At 43.2% G+C, this 25520-nt stretch overlaps 2 protein-coding genes across 2 annotated transcripts; one reads left to right on the forward strand and one right to left on the reverse strand.

Annotated features, from left to right (window-relative positions):
- The first annotated feature begins 1580 nt into the window (after positions 1–1580).
- Positions 1581–13607, forward strand: igfbp2a (insulin-like growth factor binding protein 2a). Its single transcript, XM_030086283.1, is given in 5 exon segments — positions 1581–1984; positions 10934–11016; positions 11018–11116; positions 11958–12098; positions 13342–13607. Coding segments are annotated over 5 exon segments (873 nt in total). The 5' UTR covers positions 1581–1593; the 3' UTR covers positions 13501–13607.
- A 2208-nt stretch (positions 13608–15815) lies between these two features.
- On the reverse strand, positions 15816–23371 carry igfbp5a (insulin-like growth factor binding protein 5a). Its single transcript, XM_030086398.1, has 4 exons — positions 22671–23371; positions 17546–17742; positions 17350–17469; positions 15816–17265 (listed from the first exon to the last, which is right to left on the reverse strand). Exons 1-4 carry the CDS (start codon positions 23002–23004, stop codon positions 17128–17130), a joined length of 789 nt encoding a protein of 262 aa, XP_029942258.1. The 5' UTR covers positions 23005–23371; the 3' UTR covers positions 15816–17127.
- Between the last annotated feature and the right edge of the window lie 2149 nt (positions 23372–25520).

Below are 25520 nucleotides of genomic sequence, written 5' to 3' on the forward strand. Positions count from 1 at the left end.
GCGGTCTCTGTGAGGTTTTGGGTAAACAGCGAGGGGACGGCGGGTTTACGGGAGTTTGTTCGGGCGGTTTGGGGGGGTTGACACCTCAAGGCCCCCGGCCCGGCAGATCGATGGGAAGCACACCGCCGCTACTGTACGCCGGTTTTAAACAGATTGAGCCAGACAGGACACACTGGTCCCGTTTACATGGGAGTTTTTTTCAATCCGACTGAAAACAGTCGTGTTAAGCGTGCGTGTATACATGGACGGCAGACAAAGCGGTCCACGATGGATCGTCGTTTACAAAGACCCCCGGGGTGTTTCGAGTCTTTTGTGAGTCTTATTTTAACATCTGCTGTTCCCAGCATGCGTCGCCATCACTCATTAACACGGGGACCAGTTAATCCAAAACACCCGACCGTTCGATTCTTCTGCCACGGAGCTCTTTGGACAACTCGCTGTTGCGTGATTTGCGGCCATCTCGGCGCTCCAGTGTTTGTACTCTCGGGGTTTTTATTCTGCTTCCTGTTTACTGCGCACGTCATGACGTCACGACGTGCGAAGGGAACGGATGCAAGAAACGAATAATCCCCCGTTTGGTCAGGCGGCGTTTGTACGAGACATTGAGCGGATTATCGATCGGCAGAGACCACCTCGTACAATCGGATCCGAAATACAATCCGCTCCGAGTGAATCGGATCCACTCAGGTGTTTATATGACAGATTTACAATCTGCTTCGCCTCACGATCCGATTATATGGACACCATGTAAACGTGGCCAATGACAGCTTTACATTTCAACTTGAAATAGTTTTTTTGTTATCAGGGCCATCATCTTTTCCAAAAAAAAAGAAAAAAAATCAATCTCCATCACATTGTGCAGACTTCACAAAACCGCATTAACAGGAAAAGAACATTATCCCAGATGTTTCTAGACTTTAATTTTCAATATTCTGTGTTCTAGTGCAATGTCACACCATTCCATAAAGAAATATTAGTCAAAATAAAAGCATTTGCACCATTTTCTTGGTGGTTTGACTGCCGGCTTTGGTCCACGGGCCTCATGTTTGACACCGCTGATTGAAAACTTGCTTTCCTGCTGCACACAGACAGCAAAATGACGCCCCCATCCCCCCAATTCCAGCCTAATCCAGTCTGATAATAGCGTATTGATTTCTCATATGTTCCATGTTTCTGCCCCATAATGCCTTGCGCCTTCATGCATGGTGGATTTGTGAGTCTCCTGCATCAAACACTTCTGGTTTCTACTGTTAAAATCAAATTGTTCCAATTTATTTTGAACTTTTTTTTTTTATTTGCAGTTTGCAGAGTGCAGATTTCTTTATGTTAAAATCTGGAAATAACTGTTGAATTTCTCGAAATAGAAATAAAATTGCAGTAAATTTCATCTTATTTCTTATTAAGCTGAAGCCAGTGGGGTGATTTAGGTGAGAGCGAAGCTCTGTGCGCTTTTCTGCGGCCCTGAGCGCAAAAATCTGGGAATTTGTAGGACCCAGCAGAGCCGCCGGCCCCCGGGCTTCACCTGTTCTCCTCTCAGACACATTTCTTCCCCTGTTTTCTCTCTCCCCTCACTCGCGATCGCCTCCTGGAACAATGCTGCGGCGGCTGCCCTCCGCGTGCTGCGCCCTGCTGCTGCTGCTGCTCTGCTGCGCGTCGCTGGCCGACATGGTGTTCCGCTGCCCGGGCTGCACCGCGGAGCGCCAGGCGCTCTGCGCCAGGACCGCCGGCGTCGAGGCGTGCGCGGAGATCGTGCGCGAGCCGGGCTGCGGGTGCTGCCCCGTGTGCGCCCGGCAGGAGGGCGAGGCGTGCGGCGTGTACACGCCGCGGTGCGCCACGGGGCTGCGGTGCTACCCGGCGCCCGACTCGGAGCTCCCCCTGGAGCAACTGGTGCACGGCCGGGGCCAGTGCCGGCGCAAAGTGGAGCCCGAGACGAGCACGCCGGCGCGCGCCCAGGAACACCGGGAGCACCGGGAGCAGAGCAGCGGTCAGTCCTTCCTCATCAATAATTCACCAGCCATGTCTAGACGGTGTCTTTGTGATCGGTTCGTGCATTTTTTTTTTTTTTTTTTTATTGTTTTCACGCACAGATGTGTGAATCATGGCTGCAGCAGCTCCAAACAGCTGGTGCTCAAGTCTTTCCCAATATACACCCCAACCCCCTCCTCCCTCCTCTTAAAAAAAAAAAGAAGAAGAAAAAATAGAAAATGTGCCTGCAGAATTCCCAGAACGCAGTAGTATTGACACATTGATCAGCAGAGTGGACTTTAGGCTTTGACCGCTCTGAGCCTCCCTGCACGTGCAGCCAAGAAAAAGCAAATAGCCTCATTTAAAAAAAAAAAAAAAAAAAAAAAAAAAAATCCTCCACTCATTTGCAAAATCTTTCACCTTCTTCCACACTGACGAATGTTGATTTTGGCTGCAAACACAGAAATGATGTAAAAAACCCAAAAACTCACAAACAAATAAAACACATGCAAGAAATAAAAAATGCTGCAAGAGAAGAAAGCTGCAATCACAAAACAAATGCAAACGAAAAACGCTGCTAATTCAATGGAAGAAACCAGAAATGAAGAAGAACAAGAAGAAGAAGAAGGAGAAATTATGGGTTGTCATATATGATACATATGACGACTGCATATGATATCTATAAAATTGCGCATTTTCTTCTTCTTCTTGTCTGGTTTCTTCAGTTGTGGATTGATTTTTTTTGTTTGCAGTTGTTTTGTGATTTTGCAAGTCTTTGCTTCTGCATCATTTCTGTGATTGCAGTTTTTTTATTGCAGCTTTTTTTCTCCTGCAGCTTTTTTCTCTTGCAGTTTTTATTTTCTTGCAGCTTTTGTTTCTTGCAGCTTTTATTTTCTTGCAGCTTTTGTTTCTCGCATGTGTTTTATGTGTTTGTGAGTTTGGGGTTTTGGATCATTCCTGTGTTTGCAGCTTTTTTTTTGCCGTTTGCAGCACGCTTGCACCTGTCGCCACTGTACCTGACAAAATCCCTCCTGACAACAGGCGGATTTTTTTCCAAATCAGTGCTGATTCTTTAATTACAGCAGGGACGGTTCCAGGAGGACCGGAGGCCTGAAAGCAACCGCCGGGTCGTGTGAAGGCTTGTGGAGGAGCATTTCGCTGGGTGTCGTTGGTTTTTTTTCTGCCCCCGGGCCGTGTTTGGTCCTGCAGGGAGGTTGGGAGTTAGTTTTTGAAACAGACGGAGGGATTTCTGATAAAAGAGCATTCAAGAGTCTGACGTTTATCGACGGAAACAGACGTGAAACTCTCATTATGGATGAAATTGAGGTTCATGTTGATGTTTGAAAGCGAAAATGCAAAAGTTTCATTGCGTTTTGAGGGTCGGTTTAAATGGCAACGATGCTCTGAGTCTAAAAATGCAACTTTTTGAAAATGGTGGAACTTCATGAAAATGGTCTGGGTTGGACTCATTACAAACACGGGGAAAACGCAAGCTTTTGAAAACACAGACTCTGCAGACACAGAGGAAAATGCTACTTTTTGAAAAAGTTCAGAATTTGTCTCTATGGAGAAGGGGGAAAATGGAACTTTTTGAAAAACACACAAAAAAATTAACATTAATTGTATTCATGGGAAATGCAAGTTGCGTCAAAACGCAACTAGAGCACTCCAATTTCATCTCTGTAGAAACAAGGGAAAGTGCAACTTGTCTAAAAAAGAGAGTCTCCGTGGATGTAGGGGAAAATTTAACTTTTAGAAAATGCTTCATCTTCGTGGAAATGGGGAGAAAACAACTTTTTGTTCATAGGTCAAAATGCAACTTCTTGAAAACACTGCAACTTTATCTCTGTAGAAACTGGGAAAAATGAAACTTTTTGAAAACACTCCACCTGTGAAAATGGGTCAAAATGCAACTTTATGAAAAAACTCCATCTCTGTTTAAAAGGGGTTAAACAACTTTTTGTAAACTGGTTTTCTCAGAAAACTCCAATTTTGTATAAATGGGAGACAGCACAACTTTTGAAATACCTCAGGCTTTGTCTCTGTGTAAATGCTGCTACTGCTACTATTTGGATGTTTTAGAACAGCAAACCTCTGGCATCGTCTTCTCTTTTCACAAACTTGCCCCTTTTTTCATTGAGTCCTTCCGAAAAGTTTTTCACAAAACAATAACCAGAAACCAGAAGGTCATTTTGTCATCTTTCTACAATGTTCTACCTAATGTTGTCCAAGAAACTCTTAACCTAAAGATGTGCAACGATCAATCAATGAAACCATAAGCAGACATTTGAGAAAAGATCCGCAAAATTACCTCAAATTTCAGGTGATTCTCGATAGAATTTTTATTTTTCAGCTACAGAATTATTCATGACGGCTGTGTTGCGCATCAGCAGCAAATCTATTATCTAGACGAAGCCCAAGGATTTTCAAAAAGTTGCATTTTCCTGTTTCCATGGTGGCGGAGTAAGAGTGTTTTCAAAAAGCTCCACCTTGAGAGCCATTCTGAAAAAGTTGTATTTTCAGTATTTCCCAGCACTGCTGTTGTTCAAACATATTCGACAAACTGCTCTGAAAGTTTTTGACATGTTTTCTGATGTCTACATGGACTACATGGACTAGGAGAGCTTTCCAAAAAGTTGCGCTTCCCCTTGTTTCCATGTAATGTTTTGGAATTGTTGAGTTTTCTTCCGTGTTGATGCAGATGGAGTGTTTTTAAAAAAGTTACATTTTCAAAATGTTGTGGTTTTCTCAGGTTTCATGGAGACAGAGTCAGAACGTTTTCAAAAAGTTGCATTTTCAATGTCTCCGGTCAGTTTTGTTTAGAGGAATCCCCAAAAGCTGCAGAAGTTTAGCATTTTCTCTTAAAAATGTTGTATAATCAGGCCTGATAACAGAAAGGCCAGACAGCGGTCGCTCAGAGCAAGATGGCCCCTGGTTCGAGTCCAGACGTATCTTCCCGCAGTCGAGTGGATTGTTAAAAACTTCTTAAAGGATGGATTTGAAGCCAGAGACTGTCCTAAAATAACCCTTCCTTGAGCATGGAGAAACTCGTTCGAATTACTTATTTTAGAATTTTAATGAGATTTTTTTTTTTTTTTAAACTCGTCTGAACTGTTTCCCACCATGCTCTCTGTTTATGTACACTATCACTCCGTATTCCGTTCCCACGGAAACCTGGACCCAAACGAAGGTTCTGCTTTAATCAGATTGGACGGGCGTTGAGTTGTTTTGACTGGAGCGGCGGCGAACGTGACCTCCGAGGAGAACCGGGACGATTATGAAAACCCAGACAGGGCCCAGGTTTTCCTGCTTACATAAAGTGCAGCAGAAACAACAGCCCCCCCCCCCCCCGCTTCCAGCGCGAGATTTTCCTAATTGTTTATTAATCCTCGGGTGTTAATTCGGCCCTGACGCGTCCAGAATCAACACTTCGGGCGGTGAGAAAGGAAGAGCTGGAGATTTTTTGTTTTTGCTGTTACAATATTGGTATAAATGTGGGCAGAGAAAATGAGGTGGAATGAAAAAGGGGGAGCTAAGATGGGGGGGGTGGGGTGGGGAGAAAAAAAACCCTCTTGTACCATTTGGTCCCTGAAATAACATTGTTAGCTAACAAGGGGCATTCCTGTGTACCTGCCGAGGCGAGGGGTCCAGACGGAGCCCGCGGGACTGAAATAGCTCGGAGATAATCCTCCCCCAAGTCCGGGCTTTTCCAAAAGTGGGTGTTTGTACCATCTGGCACATCTGCCCACCCCCCGCAACCCCCCCCCCCCGGCGTCCACTTCACGCAGATCCGTGCCAAGAATCTCCTCGAGCCTACTAAGATCCAGAATAACTTCCCTGAAGACAACGCAAACAGTGTCTGACAATGACACTGGGGGGGTGGAGGGGGTTGGGTGGGGGAGGTTTTTTTTGGGGTGGGGGTGGGCGGGTGGGGGGCAGTACATGAAAACAAGCAGTAACCATAAAAATCCAATCCTGGTTCCATTTTCTTTTTCACCCCAAAGCGTGAGAGTCTGCCCAGATTGAAGGTATGTGGGTTCAGTCCCCAGTCAGCGGCACCAGCAGGTAACCAGCGAATAGTGGGAGGAAGATGCTCTATAATCTGAAGGGATCAGTAGGTTAGGGTAGCGCTAACCCCGAGACCCTCTTTAAATGACGATTTCAGGTGAAAATGCAAAACTTTCATAGTGTTTTGGGCATCCATTGACCCGACAGTGGTGCTCAGAGCTATCGTGGTAAAGCACCCCCGCTCATTCCACATCTGGATCGTGGAGCTAGGGTAGGTCTGGAAACCCAACGGAGCACTGCGACTGACGAGCCATTCAGCGCTTTTTGTTTTCAAATTTCTTTGGAGAATTCCGGTGGCAAATACCAGAAGTGACGCCAACACTGCACGTAGCTTTGAACATCACGTGTCTTTGCGACACATCCTGAAGGCGGAACCTTGTCAAGATGCTTTAAAGTGTCATTAATTGCACAATCTTTCAAAATTTGACACAAGCAGCACCGCATTTTAATATTGCCTGGCTGGAATTGAATGCCAGTGGGCTCTTTCATATTTACCTCAACAATTTCTTGAAGATTCTTCTGAAAATCAGCAATAATTAAACTATAATCATGGAAAGTCTGCAACTTTTGGGGTGTTTTTTTACAACTTTTAGAGCTCCTCTGCACATACAAGTGAAAAGAGAAAAAAAAAAAAAAACTTTACTCTGAGTTCAGTGAAAAATATTTACCCAAAACTGAACCATACAATCAAATGTCGGCACACGACGGCCACCTGAAGGAGGCGTTCTGCATGGGCCCATGCACGTACGTGCACGCCGTCCACCTGGGCAAACCCCCCCCCCGAGGGCGACCGCACGGGACCCAGAGCACGCTGCGACACGCCGATCCTGCACAGCTTCCACTGACTCAGATTTACAACACCACCTTCTAGTTCTGCATTTTTGAGCAATGCATTCTGGAATTGATGCCGTGTTGAATTCCCTGAAGGTGCTAGCAGGTGCTAGCATCGCTAGGTCGCATTGAACTGAGTCAGGAGCTGAGGATGACCACAAACACCGGCTTTCAACGGTTTCCATGGCAACGTTTCAAGTGAAAACACATCGTTTTCTCCATTGCCATTTCGGAACACTTTAGCACTTACACTGCGATTTTTGAAAAAGATGGCTGTTCCAAGAAAATAGCAAAAATACTGAAAACAATGCAGCAATGCAGTAATATGTCTTTCCTTATTTCAAAAGAAATGAAGCCCAAGCATTTTTTAAAGGTTGCGCTTACAAAATCTTGCATTATCCTCCATTTCCATGGGAATGAAGCCAAAGCCGTTTTGAAAAGTTCTATTTTTCTAAAGTTGCATTTTCCCATTTCCATGAAAATGACGCTCGAGTATTTTTAAAAAGTTGGTTTTACCAACTTTTTCACAGAAATGAAGCTAAATCATTTTTATAAAGTTACACTTTCCCCACTATTCCATGGTAAAGAAGCCCATGCATTTTCAAAAAGTTGTATTTTTTTCCCCCCATGAAACGAAGTTAAATCTGCCCCTTTTTTCTTGTAAAACCACCAAATATGATGAATGGGACACTGTATTAAATTGAGGTCACTTTTGAACAAGTTATCCTAGATAGAATGAGAGAAACATGGAAATTGATGTTTTTACGATTATAGATTTCACATTTTTGGAGAAAACTTGAAGTTTTGGACCCTTTTACCCAACATTTTCAAGTGAGGACATAAACCTTTTGTTGCCTTTTCAGTGCTCATTCACACAACTGTACCTGGTACCAATAAAAATGCAACTTTTTGAAAACGTCGTCGTGTATACAGGGCTGTTGGCTTCTGTCAGGTTTTGAATTCTCGTGAAATAGCATGAAGAGTGCTTATTCCTTCAATCCCTGCGATGTTCTTCAAATGAACCCTGTTGAGGAAAGCAGCGACGAGTCTCTCCTTACAAAACGTGTTTGTATCTAGGAGTGGAGACGGAAACCTGCCGGCATGTCTGGATCTTTCCTTCCTCAAACCTTTCCACTGGCCAAGTCGGTTTTTTTCTCAGTTGACCAGAATCCGGACGACTCCCATGTGCCACCTGGGAATTCGCCGTGGATGAGCCAGGGAGGAGGGTGGAGGGGGAGAGCCTTGGGCGCCGTTGTTCGGGGATTAGTCCGGGCGGTGGACTGGACGGTAGGGCCTGCCGCTCTGTTGACGTTGCTGATCCCCAGCCCGCCGCTCCGCTGCCCCCTTGGAGTGGGGTCTTGACCCTCGGTCGCCGTTCCACTCCGTTTGCGCGCGCATCTCGGGTTTCGCCCGGCGGAAGGATTACGTAAGATGGTGGGGAACAAAAGATGCCGGTGCGTGTTTCGCACACCTGATTTCATTTGACTTTTGCCCCCGTCCGCCGAGTCTTCAAAGAGCACCCAGCAGAGCATCCTGGAGGGAGCCGGAGTCCAACAACACTGCGTCTATCTGCTGGCGCCTTGTTTTTGCTCCGTTTTGGAATTCCCTTCTCCTCGGCCTTTTTCTAATCACATTCTGCAACCCAGGATTGTCAAATTTACCTCTCACGGGGTCACCGAGAAAGCCCGAACAGACACACCTGACGATCCCGATTCCCAAAAGGCGAAATTCCCAAGCTCCAAAGCTACGTGCTTGTTTGGAGAGTCGCTCCTCTTCCACTCCCTCAACCGGCGAAGTATGCCGTGTTGTCTCTGACAACAGAGGCAGGTTGAACCTGATGGCCTCTCACATTGCTCGCCTGCATCTGCCCGAGCGAGGGGAGACAGTCGGAGTAAATCAAAACCGCCTGCGAGGAGCCGTCCGCTCTCTCCCTGACGCACGAGACGGGGATCCGTGGGGATCGGTTCGATTGATCTGCGAGGGCCTTCGGTCGAGACGCAAGAGATTCCGGTCATGAAGCGCATGAAACGCAGCAGCTGCAGATGTTTTTTCACACCCGTTCACATGCGGTTCGTAAACATGACAGCGTGTCGACCTTTGAATACCATCAAGGTACGAGTAGTTTCTATATCTCGCAGTTTCTTAGATGCTTGGTTCGGGTTCAGGGGTTAAAGTAGGGTCGTGTGGTTTTGGGGTTTGACTCAACTGTATTAACTGTTCCATTTTTGGTTTTTTTTTTTCTCCACTAAAACCTCAATTGAGCTCTTTTCCACTTCCAATAACTTCAGTCCTGAAAACCTGCTTTTCATTTAAAATCAATTGTCTTTGGTTTATTGTTCCTTTCTTGGCAATAAATTCAGTTTATTCTCCTTTTAAATTGAACCATTTTTTTTTTTTGGAAGGGAGATGCATTCTTCGGCTGAGCTTGTCTCTTTATCAGGATTTCTCAAAAATATATTAAAATAAATTAAAAAAAATTTCTGGTGTGTGAGCTCTGAGACTCATTAGCATGTAGCATGTAGCATCGCTGCTGTTGCTGCTGATTTCACGTAATAGTCATCCTCACAAGTACATTTACATGAAAGTAAAACAATATTTGCATCAGAAAAACTAAATATATCTAATTTATTGACTATTTTTAACTAATACATGAGCTTAAAACCTAAAATCAGCCAATTTTCGACTTGTGCGACAGTGAAAATGCTGACTCAGCATTTCTTGCAGGTGCTCAAAATGTTGAATCTTGTTTCAAATATGCATCAAATCCACAAATTATTTGTAATTCAGGTCAAAAGTACAAGCGGGAGGAGTAGAAACCGCTCATTTCGACACTCGTCACCACGTCTCACATGCGCTCCCTGTGCGTGACTCATTTCTGGAGCCTCGTTAACGTGAGAGGAAAAGGATTCCTGGTGACTCACTGGATTGAGCCAATACATTTCAGTGGTTTGGACACTTTGCAGTGTTTTTTTTTTTCCTCGACATTGTTCTTTCTGGTGAAATGTGACGGAAAAGACACGGCGTGTAACAGAGAGGATGCCAGACGGCTCCCAGGTGAGCCCAGCTGTTTAATTAGGACCAATCAGGAGTCGGTTTCCTTCCATGAACATCATTTCTTTCCCCTCGTAAAATAAATCTGGACAAAAATAGCTCAGGTTGAAGGCTCGGATTCAAAACTGTCTATTTAAAGCCTTTTAACGCACCAAGATATGAAAAAAATTATTCATGGCTTTCACAATTTTTTCCCAGCATGCCTTGGGCCCTGTTTAGACGAACACTTTCCGCACAAGAGCGGAAATTTTTGAAAACAGTCCAACTTCATGTCCATGACAAACTGTGAAATCACAACTTCTTAAAAACCCTCTGATGCTGTCTCTTTGGAAATGTTGGGGAGTGCAACTTTTTGAAAAGTCTTCCAACATGGTTGTCATGGAAACGGGTTTGAATAAAGTTTTCACCGAGAAAGATCTAAATCTTAACCTAGTTTTGAAACTTCTTTTGAGTGAAAATGTATCATATTTAAGATACATTCACAGAAATGTCATATTCCATCAAGATAGAAAGGCTTGATTTCAGAGAAGTTCTCTTCTGAAATCATAACAATTTTCAGTTGTTCTGTTGGTAGATTTTGTTTTCTTGAATTAAGATACTTTTACTTTGAAGCAAGTAACAATTCACCAATAGAAGAAGGGAAAACTGTCTTGATTTCAGAGAACTTCTCTTAAACCAAGTCTTTCTATCTTGATGAAATGTAATATTTCTGTGAATTTATCTTAAATCAAGTAAAATGAGACATTTTCACTCAAAACAAGTTTAAAAAAACTTGGTCAGATTTTGATTTTTTTGCAGTGTTCCGGAATGCCACAACACCAGCGCCAACTCGTGGCTCAATGCGAAAAGTATTTTTTCAGCATTTTCTGAAAAACAGCTTCTGTTTTAAGTGAAAATGTCTCATTTTACTTGATTTAAGATAAATTCACATTTACGTCTTTCTGCCCTCTGAGAATCCTCCAGGTTCTGTGTTTCTGACCCCTCCCTACTCGCTGACCGCCAACTTCCTGTCTTCCAGCTGAGGCTGCCGAGCCGCCGGCGGAGCAGGACGCCAGCGAGATCCCGCCGGTCCGGAAGCCCGGCAAGGAGGCGGCCTGGCTAGGGCCCCAAGGAGAGCGCCGTGAGGCAGCACCGGCAGGAGATGAAGACCAAGATGAAGACCAACAAGGTGGAGGAGGCCAAGCCCGCCCGGCCCAAACAGGTGAGGCGGACGGCTGGAAAACCTGATCAAAGACCAACGATCTCTGGGGTTTTGGGCAATTGCCAATATCCCCATAAATCCCTGTTATTGCTTAAAACCAGAAACTCGAACGGTCTCAACAGGTAACCTGAGGTGACTGAAGAGGTTTTATTCATTTCCAGCAGGTGGCGCCATTTGTTAAATCGGAGACTTTAAAATGTGACACACTGGAAGATTTTCCTCTAAAATATAAGGCCTTGTTTCTGATCCAGATTCAATAAATTGAATTCAGTTGAATTGCAGCACAGAGAAAAGAAATATAAATAGAATCGAAATGTGAAATGTGAAAAATTCACAAAGCCCAACCGTACATAGAAAAATTAAATATAAATTTAGGATGTATATATATATATATATATATATATATATATATATATAATTAAATAACAGACATAAACTAACCGAGATAATTAAATATAATTTAAATATAAATTTAAGACAGATATAATTAAATAACAGATATAAACTAACAGATATATTAAATATAATTTAAATCTAAAGATGGATATCATGAAATGAATAACTGATATAAATTAATTATATCGACATATAAATCAAAGACAGATAAAATTAAATAACATATATGAATTAATTATAATTTAAATGTAAATCTAGGACAGATATAATTAAATATAATTTAAATTTACATTTAAGACAGACACAAATGTACAATATAATAGAAAAATATGAGAAACAAAAAAGATACGTATATACATAGGACTGAAATGAAGCATTTTGTGCAGAAAACACTGGAATTAAGTGCAACATTGTTCCTGCTGCTTTTAATCATTCTTTTTTCCAGACTCAGTGTCAGCAGGAGCTGGACCAGGTCCTGGAGCGGATTTCCAAGATGCCCTTCAGAGACAACCGGGGTCCACTGGAGGACCTGTACGCCCTGCACATCCCCAACTGTGACAAGAGGGGGCAGTATAACCTCAAACAGGTGACTTCAGGAGGCTGCAGTGAACACATTTCTACTGTGCACATTTTAAACATGCACCCAGGAATGCTGGGAATTCATAAGTGCTGGACTTCTTTAGTAAATAACACATTTTAATGTCAGATTACTTCCTTTTACAAATATAAATGGGAGATAAAGCTCATTTAAATGTATGTTCTGTGAATTTAAATGGTGATTTATGTGGAATTTGGTTAGTTTTTCTTGTATAATGGTGTATTTATAATCAAAAACAGATTAAAATGTGAATTCAGCACATATTTTCAAAGATAACAGACAAAATATCTGAATATTTCATCATTCATTGCTCCGGTTTGACACATTTATGCTAAATTTTCAAGCACATTTACCATTAAACACCATAATTTTGAGTTGTCAGTAGCATACAAGGCAAAGTTAAGAAAAATTAACCCTTTATTTAAAAAAATACATAATTATAGATATATTGTACTTCTATACATATTATAAACTTAGTTATTCACAAAAGTTGACCATAAAAACAATGAAAAAGTCACAATTTTTATAATTTTCATGCACTTTTTGCAACTACAGTGTGCAATCACACATTTTTGCAAGAAATGTGACCAGTTCTGATGATTTATTTGATTATTTTTGCATGAATCCTTAAGAAAATCCTGTGTTTCAGTAAAAGATGTCCCTCCACAGTCTGTAAATATCATATCTTATTGTCGAGATTCCTATTACTACCAAATGTGAGGAACAGCAAATTTACCAGTTTATTTGTTGATTTTATATGGTGCAATACATGTGATTTGGTGACTTTTTATTGCATAATGCTGTATATAAATGTTCTTGAACAGAATCTTGGGCTTAAAATGTGAATTTTGCAGATTTTAGTGAGTATTTTGAAAATAACAGACAAAATACGGCAGAATCTGTCAGTTTTTGCTCCAGTTCGACACATTTTTGCTGTTTTATTCTCATTTTACAAGGATATTTAACAATAAATACTATAAATTTTCATTCTCAGTTTCCTATAAGGCAAATTTAAGTCAATATTTTAGCTTTTTTTAAAAAAAACATTGCATCATTATAGACATATTATACTGTCTTCTGTAAATAGTATAAACATAGTTGTTCACAATAAAATAAGTTTTTTTTTTTTCATTTTCATGCACCTTTTTGCAGCTACATTGTGCAATTATGCATTTTTGCAAGGAACGTGACCACTTATTCCTCATTTATCTGACATATTTCTGCGTCGCAGTGCAAGATGTCTCTCCACGGCCAGCGGGGGGAGTGCTGGTGCGTGGACCCCCACACCGGCCGCCCCATCCCCTCCGCCCCCACCGTGAGGGGCGACCCCAACTGCAGCCAGTACCTCAGCGAGCTGGAGCTGGAGCTGCCCGAGACGGCCCAGATCTAGACGCACACACACACACACACACACACACACACACACACACACACCTAAACAAACTGTAAAGTACAATCTGAGTAAGCTATACATCATTTCTGTAAAAAAAAAAAACAGGATAGAACGCGTAGATGTGTATCAGCTGGAGGCCTGATCGTGCTCAAACTGCTTCGTTTTCAGTGTTTTGTACTGTATTCTGTATTTGTTTAAGAAAAAAAGATGGAGATCTTCCAATATGTTCTATGTTTTTTAGGTGTGTTTTCATGCTGGAGCTTGCAGATACTAAACTCTTACACCCGGCTTTTAATATTAAAGGTAACGCACGCTGGCGAGTAGCGCACGTCGAGCCGATGACGCCATTAAAAAGATACGACATTCACTTGGTGGAGTTTTTTTTTTTTTGTGTCCTGCATGTTGGCGCACGACGGATAATCCAGTTGAGTAAACAGTTTGATCCTGATGTGTTTTATTTTATGCATGATGCACCGGCAGATGTTTTTATTGCAACACACCTCTTTTTTGCACAACATAAAAAAAAAAACTGTTGCGCAATATGCATGCATGCACACATAGATGTCTTTATGTAGGTGAAATCATTGCCATAAAGACATGCAGATGATGAAACTCATCTATATTTTGCGATTACTATGGAAAATGGTCATCGAAATGGTGCAAAATACAGTGAAATGTCCTATAAAAACTGTTGCATTATGGGTGTTTTTCTACATGGACAGCATGGATTTTGAAGCTAATGCTATTTTAGCTAGCTTTCACAGCAGCGTCAACAATATCTCAGCTCTGAACTGCCGCTCTTTTTAGAGTTTGCTTGGTCTTTTGACGCTCGCAGGCCATTTCTAGGCCCACAAACCTCATGTTAGACAATTCAAATCATAAGATTTACTCACAAATGGTCTTGCTTTTGCTACGTCAAGGTCAAATATTGAAGCAGCTCTCAGCACTGAGGCGGAATCTGACATAAAACCTGCTGGATAATGTGCTTTCAGAACATTTGGTGGGGAAAAAAAAAAAGACATGCAACCTTCTCTCAGACTTGCTTTACCTTTGTCGTGAATGCTCCAACACATCTGGCTGAAGAGGAAAGGCTCCTGGAAAGTCACATGATCAAGAAAATCCTGCAGCTGGTGCAGAAAATTAAGGTATTTTCCTCCAAAATGGAGATAAAAATACACATTTTTGTATTAATGTGAAGGAAATCCTTGGTTTGGGTCACTTTTATACTAGATTTCATGTAGAAGTTTCCTCACAAATGTCAATAATTGTCCTAAATTGAGCAGATAAGCTAATATTTTAATCAGAAATTGCATTCTACCATCAAGATTTCCACATTTATTTTGCTTTGCATGCATATTTAATTGGAAAAAAACATTCCGAACCGACAAACCCATGTCACGTCAGGTCATACAATGCAAAGGAAAAACCCTCATAAAACAAGTTCCTCTGTCAGCAGCTCCAGAGCACCTGCATGGAGAAGGTGTTTTCAGTACAGCTTCCAGCTGACTCCACAAGTTTACCCACACAAAAGAAGTGCAGACGTGTTTTTTTTCTCTTCGTGAGTACAGGAACTTTATTTAAATAGTGATTTGCCTTAAAGAAAAAATAAAGGAGTACATCGTTGATAAATATTTGACCATAATGTTCACATTGAATCTCTCCGAGGGGGCGAACTGAGATTGCTTAAATGTGTTTTAATCATCAGAAAAATCAAAAATTATGCGAGGACGCACAAGATCAGCGACAAAAAACAGGGTTTTTTCTTCTTTTTTCTATTTTCCCATCGTTTTAGCAGCACTCGATTGGAAGATCGCGATCGTCTCGGCGTCCCCTCGGTTCAAAGACATGCAAATCGAGATTCAAAGCCGGCTCTGGGCAGAAGGCACTTGGATTTACATAGGAACTCGGTAACCTGGCTCCTCGCAGCGTGGGGATTTGCCTGAAGACCCGCCGCACGGGACAGAGGAACTCCAACGTTTGCATCCGATTTGCGTGCTAGGCCGCGAACGGAGGCAGCCTGAGGAGGCAGGACGATGCTTCTGGAACACAAACACACACACACAAACACACGCACACACACACACACAGGTGTCTCGAAAAGAAGGCGGGTCTTCGACAGTACCGTGGGTCCGGTTTGTGCAAGAAGCTCAAAAAAAGGTGCCGAAAGTCAAACGGGACTTTACGAAAAGTGCCGTCGTCTGAAAAACCCCAACCTGAATCTCGGAGAACAGCTACAGTAACGGCAATGTGCCCTGTGAGGATTCAGGCCCCGTTTCCACGACGACCGTTTCAAGTAAAAAAAAAAAAAACGCATCGTTTTGGAAAAGTTTGGCTTTTATACGGCGATGTTTTAAAATTGGCTTGGGGTTTTTTTTTGGAAAGAAACCACACACGAGTGCAGAGAAACAATATGTGAACAATCTGAGGGCATGGATATTCTCATGGACACACAAAAGTTTCAAAAAGTTGCGCTTCCCCCGAGATGGACTTTTTGAAACGCTGGTTTTTGATTGTTTCCACGGAAATGGAGCATTTTCAACAAGTTGCGTTGTCCCCAAGGAGAAAATATGTATTTTCCCTGTTTCCATGGAGACAGAGTCACAGCATTTTCAAAAAGTTTCGTTTTTCTTCTATTTCCATAGAAAGTCTCGTTTTCCCCTTTTCCATGGAGACAAAGTCTAAGCATTTTCAAAAATGTACATTTTCCCTGTTTCCACGGAGAAGGAGTCGCAGCATTTTCGAAAAGTTGTCTTTCCGTTACAGAGACCGAGCCTTTTCGGAAAGATGCGTTTCCTCCATGTTTCAAAGGAGACAGAGTCGAAGTGTTGCCCAACCGTTGCATTGTCCCCCGTTTCCATGAAGATGGAGCATTTTTGAAAAGTTCCAACTTCGACATCGACAGCTTTGCTTTTTCACTTGAAAACGTCACCGTGCAAACGTTGCCTTAGATTATATGCTGATTGAGATGACTCGCCGTGACATCGTCTTGAGATCTCGTTTGTCTCGGTCGCGGCGGTTTTTAAATCTGGACCAATCGTGGCTCGGTGGGATCATTTCGAACCCAACTTCATAAATAATCATTCGCCTAGTGAATCATGTCGTTTGTGCCATTTTTTTGGGGGAACAAGCCCCGAGGGGTTAACGTCACGAGCTCTCTGAAGGCTAAGCTAACCAGACGCTAGCAACATCCAAATATTTCATTGAGTCAAATGACTTCAGTATGTTCAGAGTACCCCACTTTTTAAACGACCAACAACATGCGCTCAATGAAAATCGACATATAGCCACATGTCTTGTCTCAGAATCTCTTGGAATAACTTGACCAAGACTCATCACACAACATCACACCACATGTTATCAGTATCATACAAATATATATTTATATATCTATATATTTCTATTTAATCTAGGCTATAGAGAAATGAGGTGTAAGCTAACCTCAAACATTGTACACAGTCATTGGGGAGCCACGGTTAAGACCTACATGTGCAAGCTTTTCGGTTTTGGCACCACAGAAACGATGACGCGGTCCATCACGCCCGGCAGGACTGTGAAGGTGATTCGTGCCGTATTTGTCCCGATCGCCAGCCGCGACGCGATGCCGGCTCGGCGGAGGGACGAGATTCACTCGTTGCCGTTGCTGCCGCTGTCCAGTTCCTTGCACTGCAGGTCACCTCCGGCGTAGCTGACACCGGGGATCTTCACGCCGAACCGGTCGACGCACCAGCAGATCCCCCGCTTCCGACCGCGGGACGGCTTACACTGCGGGGGAAAAAAAAACAGTCGGAATCAGTCTTCTGGATTGGGATTCCATTGATAAAACAACACCAAAACATGCATTGGTACCTGTTTCCTCTTGAAGAAACCCTTCTTGTCGCAGTTGGGGATATAGAGAGAAAGAGCCAAGACCCGAGACGTGTCCTTCATGCTCTGGATGAGATTGTCTAGTCTCCTCCTGCAGGGACCCTTCACAACACAAAAGCAACAACATCATGTCGATTCTCGACCCCCTTCGGATCTCCCTAATCTCTGCATCACTTACAAATTCCGGCTCCAGTTTGTCGAGGCTGAGCGGCGAGAAATCCAGATTGCTGGCGGGTCCCAGCCTGGCCAGCTGCTTCTTGCGGTCCTTGGCCTGCTTCATGGCCTGCGCCTTGCGGCTGCTGATGTGATCACCATATAAGGGCACCTTGGTCTGGCCCGACTCGGCGGCACGGAGCAGGGCGTCGGATTGGCCGTCTGTTGGGGAGACAAATACACGAGAGGAGGGAGACGATCACTGAGATGTCTAAGTGTTGCAGACACTTGAATTAACTCAAAATATGACACAAAATAATGTCATTTCTCATATTTGGACCACTGCCTTGTGCATATCCTTGACAGCCTGGGGCTTCCATCATGGCCAGAATATGGGCAAAAATCAACATTTTTCTGTTGTATGGTACTTATTGCTGTCTTTTCTTGGGAAAACTAATGATATTCTTTAAATAACGTTTCATTTTTTATTGTCAAGAACCCTTCGGTAGGTTTAATGCTGTAGGTTCAAACCAGAGATATGGAAATGTTATAGATGTATTAACCTTTACGCAGATGATGAAAATGTTTATATTTTCCCAAAAACCAAAGAATTCCTGAGGAAAACGACAACAAGCTCAAAATGAAGTCAATTTCTAAGATGCAAACTCCAGTGAAATATGCAAAAAAAACCCTTCAGAATCCTATTCTTTTACAAACTTATTCCGACAACATGGCTAATGCTAGTTTGTTCAAAGAAATTTATTTTAAAAAGTAAATAGTTTTTTTGAATTTTGTACAATTTGCTAGGTGGTTTGGCCGGATTGGAGCCTATTGTGGGCCGAATTAGGCTCAAGAGCCTTGCGTTTGACACCTCAGGTCTAGACAATATGACAAATAGTAGATGAGCTATAAAAAAACAAAGGACCTGAAGGGTGAGTACGGTTGGATTCATGTCCAAGTCCAGGCTTCATGACAAGTACAGACTTCAATGACTGCACGGATGCATGCCATGTCTTCTAAAGTCCCAAAGCTTGTTTCCCACAGGATTACTATGATCAGATGAGTATTTTCTCTGCAGCCTGCTTGTTAATTTGCGGCGGAACTCAACAAATTACAGGATTAAAATAACCCGCGATACCAATCATCGCAAATGTCCACGTGCGTAATATTAGTCTTGTGCGACTTCAAAGCATTTTTGCGTTGCTTTAATGTTTGAAGGGAGGCTTCAGAATCAACAACTGCCACCTGGATTTGAACCTATCAGTTGCTTGAGATTAAAATACAGCCTTCTGAGAGTCGGAGGATTCTCAAAAAGTTGCGTTTTGCCCCGTTTCCATGGAGACGCCGTTTTCAAAAAGTTATGTTCGTCCCTTTGTTTCCATGGCAACAGAATCAGATAATTTTCAAAAATGTAAATTTTCCTCTTGTTTCCTTTCAGTCTAAGCCTTTTTGAAAACGTTGTCCCCGTTCCCATGGCGACATAATTAGCAAATTTTCAAACAGGTTGTCTTTTCTCCCATTTTACACGGAGATTTGGAAGAATTTCAAGCGTCGCGGCACGTGACAATTTTTACCGCTCCGGCTAAATGCTTATTTAGCACAGTTAGTGGCCGCCAGCCAGTTTTCAGATCGGACGTGTTGACATACGAGACAACGTAGCCTACATTTATGGCGAGTTCGGCTGCCACTTTGGGGTATGTGCAGACCGGGGTTTTTTAAAACTTTTACAGCAAGCGACCTAAATGAGATATTTAGTCTCGACACTGGCACCCAGGCCCGTGGAAACATGCTATTACCCCTTGTCATGTGGCGAGCCACCAGAAACCACCGCAAAGCCGTATTTATCTTTCATCTGTGCAAAAAAAAAACAAAAAAAAAATGTATATATGTTTTTGGGGGGAGTCGGAGCTTCTCTTGTATCCCTCGAACGCGCATTAGCCCGGTACGTGTCCTAAGCCAGCGTTGGCCCACTTCCAGCGCTGTGTCACGCACTCCTTTTCATTTTGGCAGATTGCGAATTCCGCATGTAAAGCCTCTCCGTTTCTGCACTGACGTGATCGCTAAGCTACCACGCTAACTGGGTAGTGAAACAAGGTCATGCTTAACCCCCCGCCCCTCCCTCCCCCCTCCCGGTGATGATGAAGATCATGATTTCATTCATCCCTTCCTCTTAATGACAGGTTCTTGGAAAAAAAAAAGAAAAAGCAGGAGATTCCCTTGCAGTTTCCTGCTGACACAGTTTCTCTCTCTCTCTCTCTCTCTCTCTCTCTCTCTCTCTCTCTCTCTCTCTCTCTCTCTCTCTCTCCAATCAAGTCTTCACTTGCTAATCCTCCAGCTTGTCTAATCTGACCTGTGCTGACTGATATTTCTTCTTTTTTTTTCCTTTTTCTTTTTTGGTGATCCTTGAAGAGCCATTGACTTGAAACTCTTTTTTTTCTAATTTCTTCTGGGAATACCGAGAAATCTGTCCAGATGATGTCAGTGTTACATAATCCGGCAAATCTGAGGTTTAAGGATTTTGCTGACATGTGATGATTTCCAGTGAAAACTTTTGTTTGTTCATAGGCACTGAAAGTGGATGTTTTTGAAAATGGCTCCCAAAGAGGGAATTTTTGAAAAATGCTTGGGAATGGCCAATGACTGGAAACAGCGGAAAACGCAGCTTTTTGAAAATTGCTCTGACTCCGACTCCATGCAAATTCGAAGAGAAAGCACATTTTTGAAATTTCTCAGATTTATTTTGAAAATAATCCAGTTTTAGAGTCGGCAGTCACCAGAATAGCAATGCAACTTGGTGAGTTGTCCATGCAAATGTCTGTGTTCTAACATTTATCAATGTATATGCTGACGACATCGCTTTTAACGTTTCTAATGTTTTTGTGGAAAAGGAAGGCCAATTTGAACACGTCACCACGTAAGTGCAAAACTTTTCTAAAATGATGCATAAATTGGGTATTGATTGACAGTTTGTGTCACTGTTTTTCCCAGTTTTTGACATGCATGGCGGTTATGCAGATTTAAAACATCCTATATTGGTGATAAATCGGAAAGTATCTGCAAGGCCTGATAACGGGGATGTAATGATCAGGTGCAGGTGACAAATGAGTTAAAATTGCAGCATTTAATGTTTTTTTGAAGTTAAATTTGTCTTAATATTCATTTATTTGATTTTTGTTAAGAGAAAACACATTTTAAGTAATTCTTTTACGAAGAAAAATAGATAAGTCTCCGAAGACACCAGGATGGGAAATAACAAAGAGTGGCGAGAGGGCAAGAGCGTGGGAAAAGGGAGGGAAAGGAAAGAGGAGAACCTGCAAAACTACACAATGGCCCGAGCATCTTTAATCAGAAAGTCCCTTTTATGGCCGTTTTGTCAGTCCGTTCGACTTGATGCCAGAAAATCGTCGATTCTTTGGTTTTGACAGCGGCCAAAGACTCCATGAAGAATGGGAGATGGAGGAGATGAAGAGGGACGGTCGCCAGGCAGGGAAAGAGGAGAAGAGAGAGAGAGAGAGAGAGAGAGAGAGAGAGAGAGAGAGAGAGAGAGAGAGAGAGAGAGAGAACAGAGGGACGGGTCAGGTGTGGGAAAGGGGACGGACAAAAGGCATTTTAAAAAAAAAAAAAAAGGATGGGAAACCGTAGAGGAAGGGAACGGGGCAAAATGCGGTCCTTAACAGACATGAGATGATAATAAAATCTTATGCCATGATTATCTCGAGAGAAATAATTGTGATTGCAGATCAATTTTTTCATCGCCGTGGACGACACCATCGTCCCAGCCCTCGTCCTCAGAGCTCCCCGGCAGACACTCAGACTTATTCAGAGGAGCCAACTCTCAGAGCAGCACCTGTAATCTTCTCCCTTGTTTTATGTTGGAGCCCCAGAGGGCAATGAGCCGCTCACACGAGAGAAAAAACAAAAAACCTGCTGATTTATAGGCTCCCAGACGCACGAGGGCCTCGCAGATGACAGGTCCGATCGTCGCGGAGGAGTTCACGGGGTCAGAGGCGTTTTGAGCCAGACGGTCCACATTGGCTCTGCTGGCTGAGAACAACCCGCTTTACCGGGAAGTCATGCAGTTTCAGCATGCATGCATGTGCATTTCCACTGCCTGGATCACTTCCTGTGTATATTTGTGATCATTGACTCATTCAGATTATGTGGATGAACTTAAAGAGGGGGAAAAAAAAAATCAGAGTTCCAGAAGAGTCAATTATGTCAATTCAATTGAGATGACAGATTCATTTGAGCTGGGAGTGACTGCAGGATGGATGGATGGATGATAGATTGATGGATGGAATAATGCAATGATTTGTCTATGTTTTCACTTCCACCAAAACAAATTCCTTGTAGGCTACTGTACTTGGGAATAAATCTGTTTCTGATTCTGATTCTGATGGTTGGTTGAATGGATGATAGACGGATGGATGGATGAACGATAGATAGATGACAGATGAATGGATGCATGGATGGACCGAGCGATGGTTGAACTGATAGAATAAAAGAATGATGGTTGGTTGGTTGGATGAGTGGAAGATGGAAGGATGGATGGATGGATGGATGGATGGATGGATGGATGGAATAATGCAATGATGGTTGGTTGGATGGATGATAGATGAAAGGATATATGGATCAATATAATGACCGATGGTTGGATGTACAGAATAATGGAATGAGAGTTGGTTGGTTGGATGGGTGGCTGATGGATGGATGGACAGGTGATAGATGGTTGGATGGATGGATGGATGGATGGAATAATGCAATGATGGTTGGTTGGATGGATGATAGACGGATGGATGACAGATGAATGGATGGATGGATAGATAGAGCGACCGACGGTTGGATGGTCTGAATGATGGAACAACAGTCGGTTGGAAGGGTGGATGATGGATGGATGGATATACAGCATATATGTAAGGATAGACGAATTGATGGACGGAATAATGGATGGATGGACAGAGGCACAGATGGATGTACAGTATCTATGCATGTATGTTTTTTTCTTTTTTATGTCTTTTTTTCTTTGGCTGATTGATTGTTTTGTTTCTTACATGATGGAAATAAAAAAAAAATGTAACAATATAGCAATGGATGGATGGATGATGGATGGAGGGATGAATCTGTGCGTCATGACGCCCTCTCTCCCCTACCTTTGGACGCATGCAGCAGCTTGTACAACTTCTCGTTCTTGCACGCGCCGCGGCCGTGCAGGAGCGCGTGCAGCGGCTTCTCCTCGCCGATCTTGGGCAGGCAGCGGAGCCCGCGCGCGCACGGCCCGGTGTACACGCCGCACGGCTGGCCCTCCTCGAGCGCGCACGTCAGGCAGCAGCCGCAGCCGGGCTCCTTCACCAGCTGGCAGCCGAGCGGCACCGGCGGGCACAGGGAGCGCGCCTTCTGGTCGCACTGCTGGCACGGCACGTAGGACGCGCCGCAGCCGGTGAGGCTGAGCAGCGGGAGCGCGAGGAAGGAGACGCACAGCAGCATCTTCTCTCTTCTCTTGTCTTCTTTTTTCCTTCCTTTCTTCTCAGTCAAACTATAATCCTAATCCCCCCCCTACCAAAAAAAAAAAAAATCAGCTGCTGAATCCGAACATCAGGGTGTTATAGTTGCATCCACAGGTGCCCCCCTTTTTTTGGAAAAAGAAAAAAAATGTAATTTTGCGTGAAATCTCACAGCATCCGATAGCCCACAATCCACGATCTGCGTTGCTTTCTCCACTTAAATGTAATAAATTAAATTATCCACCGCGTCTGTCTTCTCTCTTTTCTCCGTTTACGCGCAAACGGAAAATAAAGCGGATCCGCCGCTTGTCGCTCCCTCTCTCTCTGTCTCTCTCTGGATTGTGAGCAGAATGTATAATCTGTGGCTTTTGAGCTCGCCTTAAAAAAAAAAAAAAAAAGGAAAAAGAAACTGTCAGAGGCGAAGCCTATAACGATGGGTATGTCAAACAACGTTTTGGAGGGGGAGGCGCACTTGTCAACTCCTGCGCGTTGCGATGCTGGTTTTTTTTTTCTCTCTCTCTCTCTCTATTTCTCAGGGCGGGTGCTGGCATGTCTCCAGATCTGCCAGATACGAGACGATGCTCCTGAATGAGACCTTTTCTCCCCCTCCCTCCCTCCTCTCTTCCTGAACACTGGCCACTTTAGTTCTGCAGTGGCTAAAATCATTCTTACCTCTGCGCGTAAAGGTCACACTGCATCACGTGGAGACCATTCTGATCATGCACTGCAAAATCTGAGAATTATTTAGGAGTGCTTTCATCAATCGCACGATTTTAGTCTGACAGAAAGTGTTTTTCCACTTTATGATCCCAAAACTCACCTTGCACTGTGTCACAGATTTTCCAAATCTCCTCTTTAGCCGGAATATGGTATCAAGTACAATAATTTTTGTTTGCGAGTAAACAACAGGTAGAAGCACATTAAAATTTCACTGTTTTGACTCGTTTTCATTGGCCTGAGCTCAACCATTAACAATGCCGGATGCACTAATTGTCACTGGAATAACTGTAGTTGTGTTTTGGAAAATCTTATATATTGAAAATGTGGCAGAGGCGTACAGAATCAATAGAATCATTAAAAAAAAAAGATGCTGTAAATGAGTAAACATCAACCACCAAATAAAACGAAGAACTTGAGATACATACATACTCTGACACATTTTTATTAAAAATTAACAAATGTAACACTGATTTCTAGTCACATAATGAAAACATTTTCAAAAAGTTTGAAGATTATCTAAATGAAAAGCAGAGAAAGTGACATAAAACAGAGAAATCATGGGTTCAGCGATGAAATGGTATACGGATTCAGATCCTGGGCTAAGCTAAGTTTAGTCTAACGTCTAGATTCACAGCTGGACGTTACGATCACGCCTTCTGCCAACTCTGCCTTTTCGAGCTTTTCGCCTGGCAAAATCACCAATACTGTCTTTGTCATCTGTCTCTTGGCCCTCTTTGTTTTAAACTTTTAATAAAAAAGTTCCTCTTAATATAGGCAGAATCCTAACGGCACATACTCTTGGGGGCCCTCTGGTGGTCACTGGGGACTTTGGACTTTGATTTCCAGGGGAAAAATGATACTCCAACACAAAACTTCATTAAAGAAATAACATTTCCTGTTTATTCCTTAACGTAATATTTCCTCTTTAGCCTTTGAAATATTCATATTAAATGCTTGAAATCTGGTTTCCAAAAATCCAACGTCATCAAGTCCAGCACTCAGTTTTCTGTCTTTTACCGAAGAATCACTTGACTCTGCTCTAAATATAACAGCTGCATGACTTTATGCTGCAAATATGTCCCCTGCACTCCGATCGACCTTGTTTCATGTCTCAGTGAGGTCAGTGTCCCCGGGATAAGTGGTCAGCTCTCGCAGGGAGCACGGCGCTCGTAAGTCACTCGGTGTTTTGGCAGATTGCGTTTTTACACCGCGACCATTTCGGACGGTGTTTACATCTCCTTGCTCTTCCATTCAAATGCAGCCCCACATGAAGCGGAAGAGCTGAAACTGACCTTTTGGGCTCCATCTGATTAAAACACTGGCTCCATTCCCGCCTCGGGTTTCAGTCTTTGTCAAACGCTGTCGTCATATTCCATTCAAATCCCGCCTTCGCCCTTGACCTTTGATCAGGTGTCGGGTGACGTCAGGTGTGACTGAAAGGTCGCCCACTCGCCCCTCTATCTACTGGAAGAAAGAGCACCATTCACACTGAGACACATCTGTGCTCCACAGGGCCTGAACCTCCACACTGCTGCACGTTTACGACTCGCAAAGCGTCGATTTACGACCCGGAGACAAATTGGCACTGTAAATGTGTCGATACTCGTTCTGCTTCTCCAGATGTCATTCTGAGATCAGAGCGCTCTGACGGAGTTCGAAAGGCCACGATCGTCAAGGTCCGGCTTCCGCCGGTCGGAGTTTACGCGCCATGTGACGCGCACATGGCGTCAGCGGCGGCTCTCGGATGGAGGTGTTAGGTCTGGATCTCACCTTGGGTTG

The sequence above is a fragment of the Salarias fasciatus genome (assembly GCF_902148845.1).
Source record: "Salarias fasciatus chromosome 23 unlocalized genomic scaffold, fSalaFa1.1 super_scaffold_20, whole genome shotgun sequence".
NCBI lineage: Eukaryota > Metazoa > Chordata > Actinopteri > Blenniiformes > Blenniidae > Salarias > Salarias fasciatus.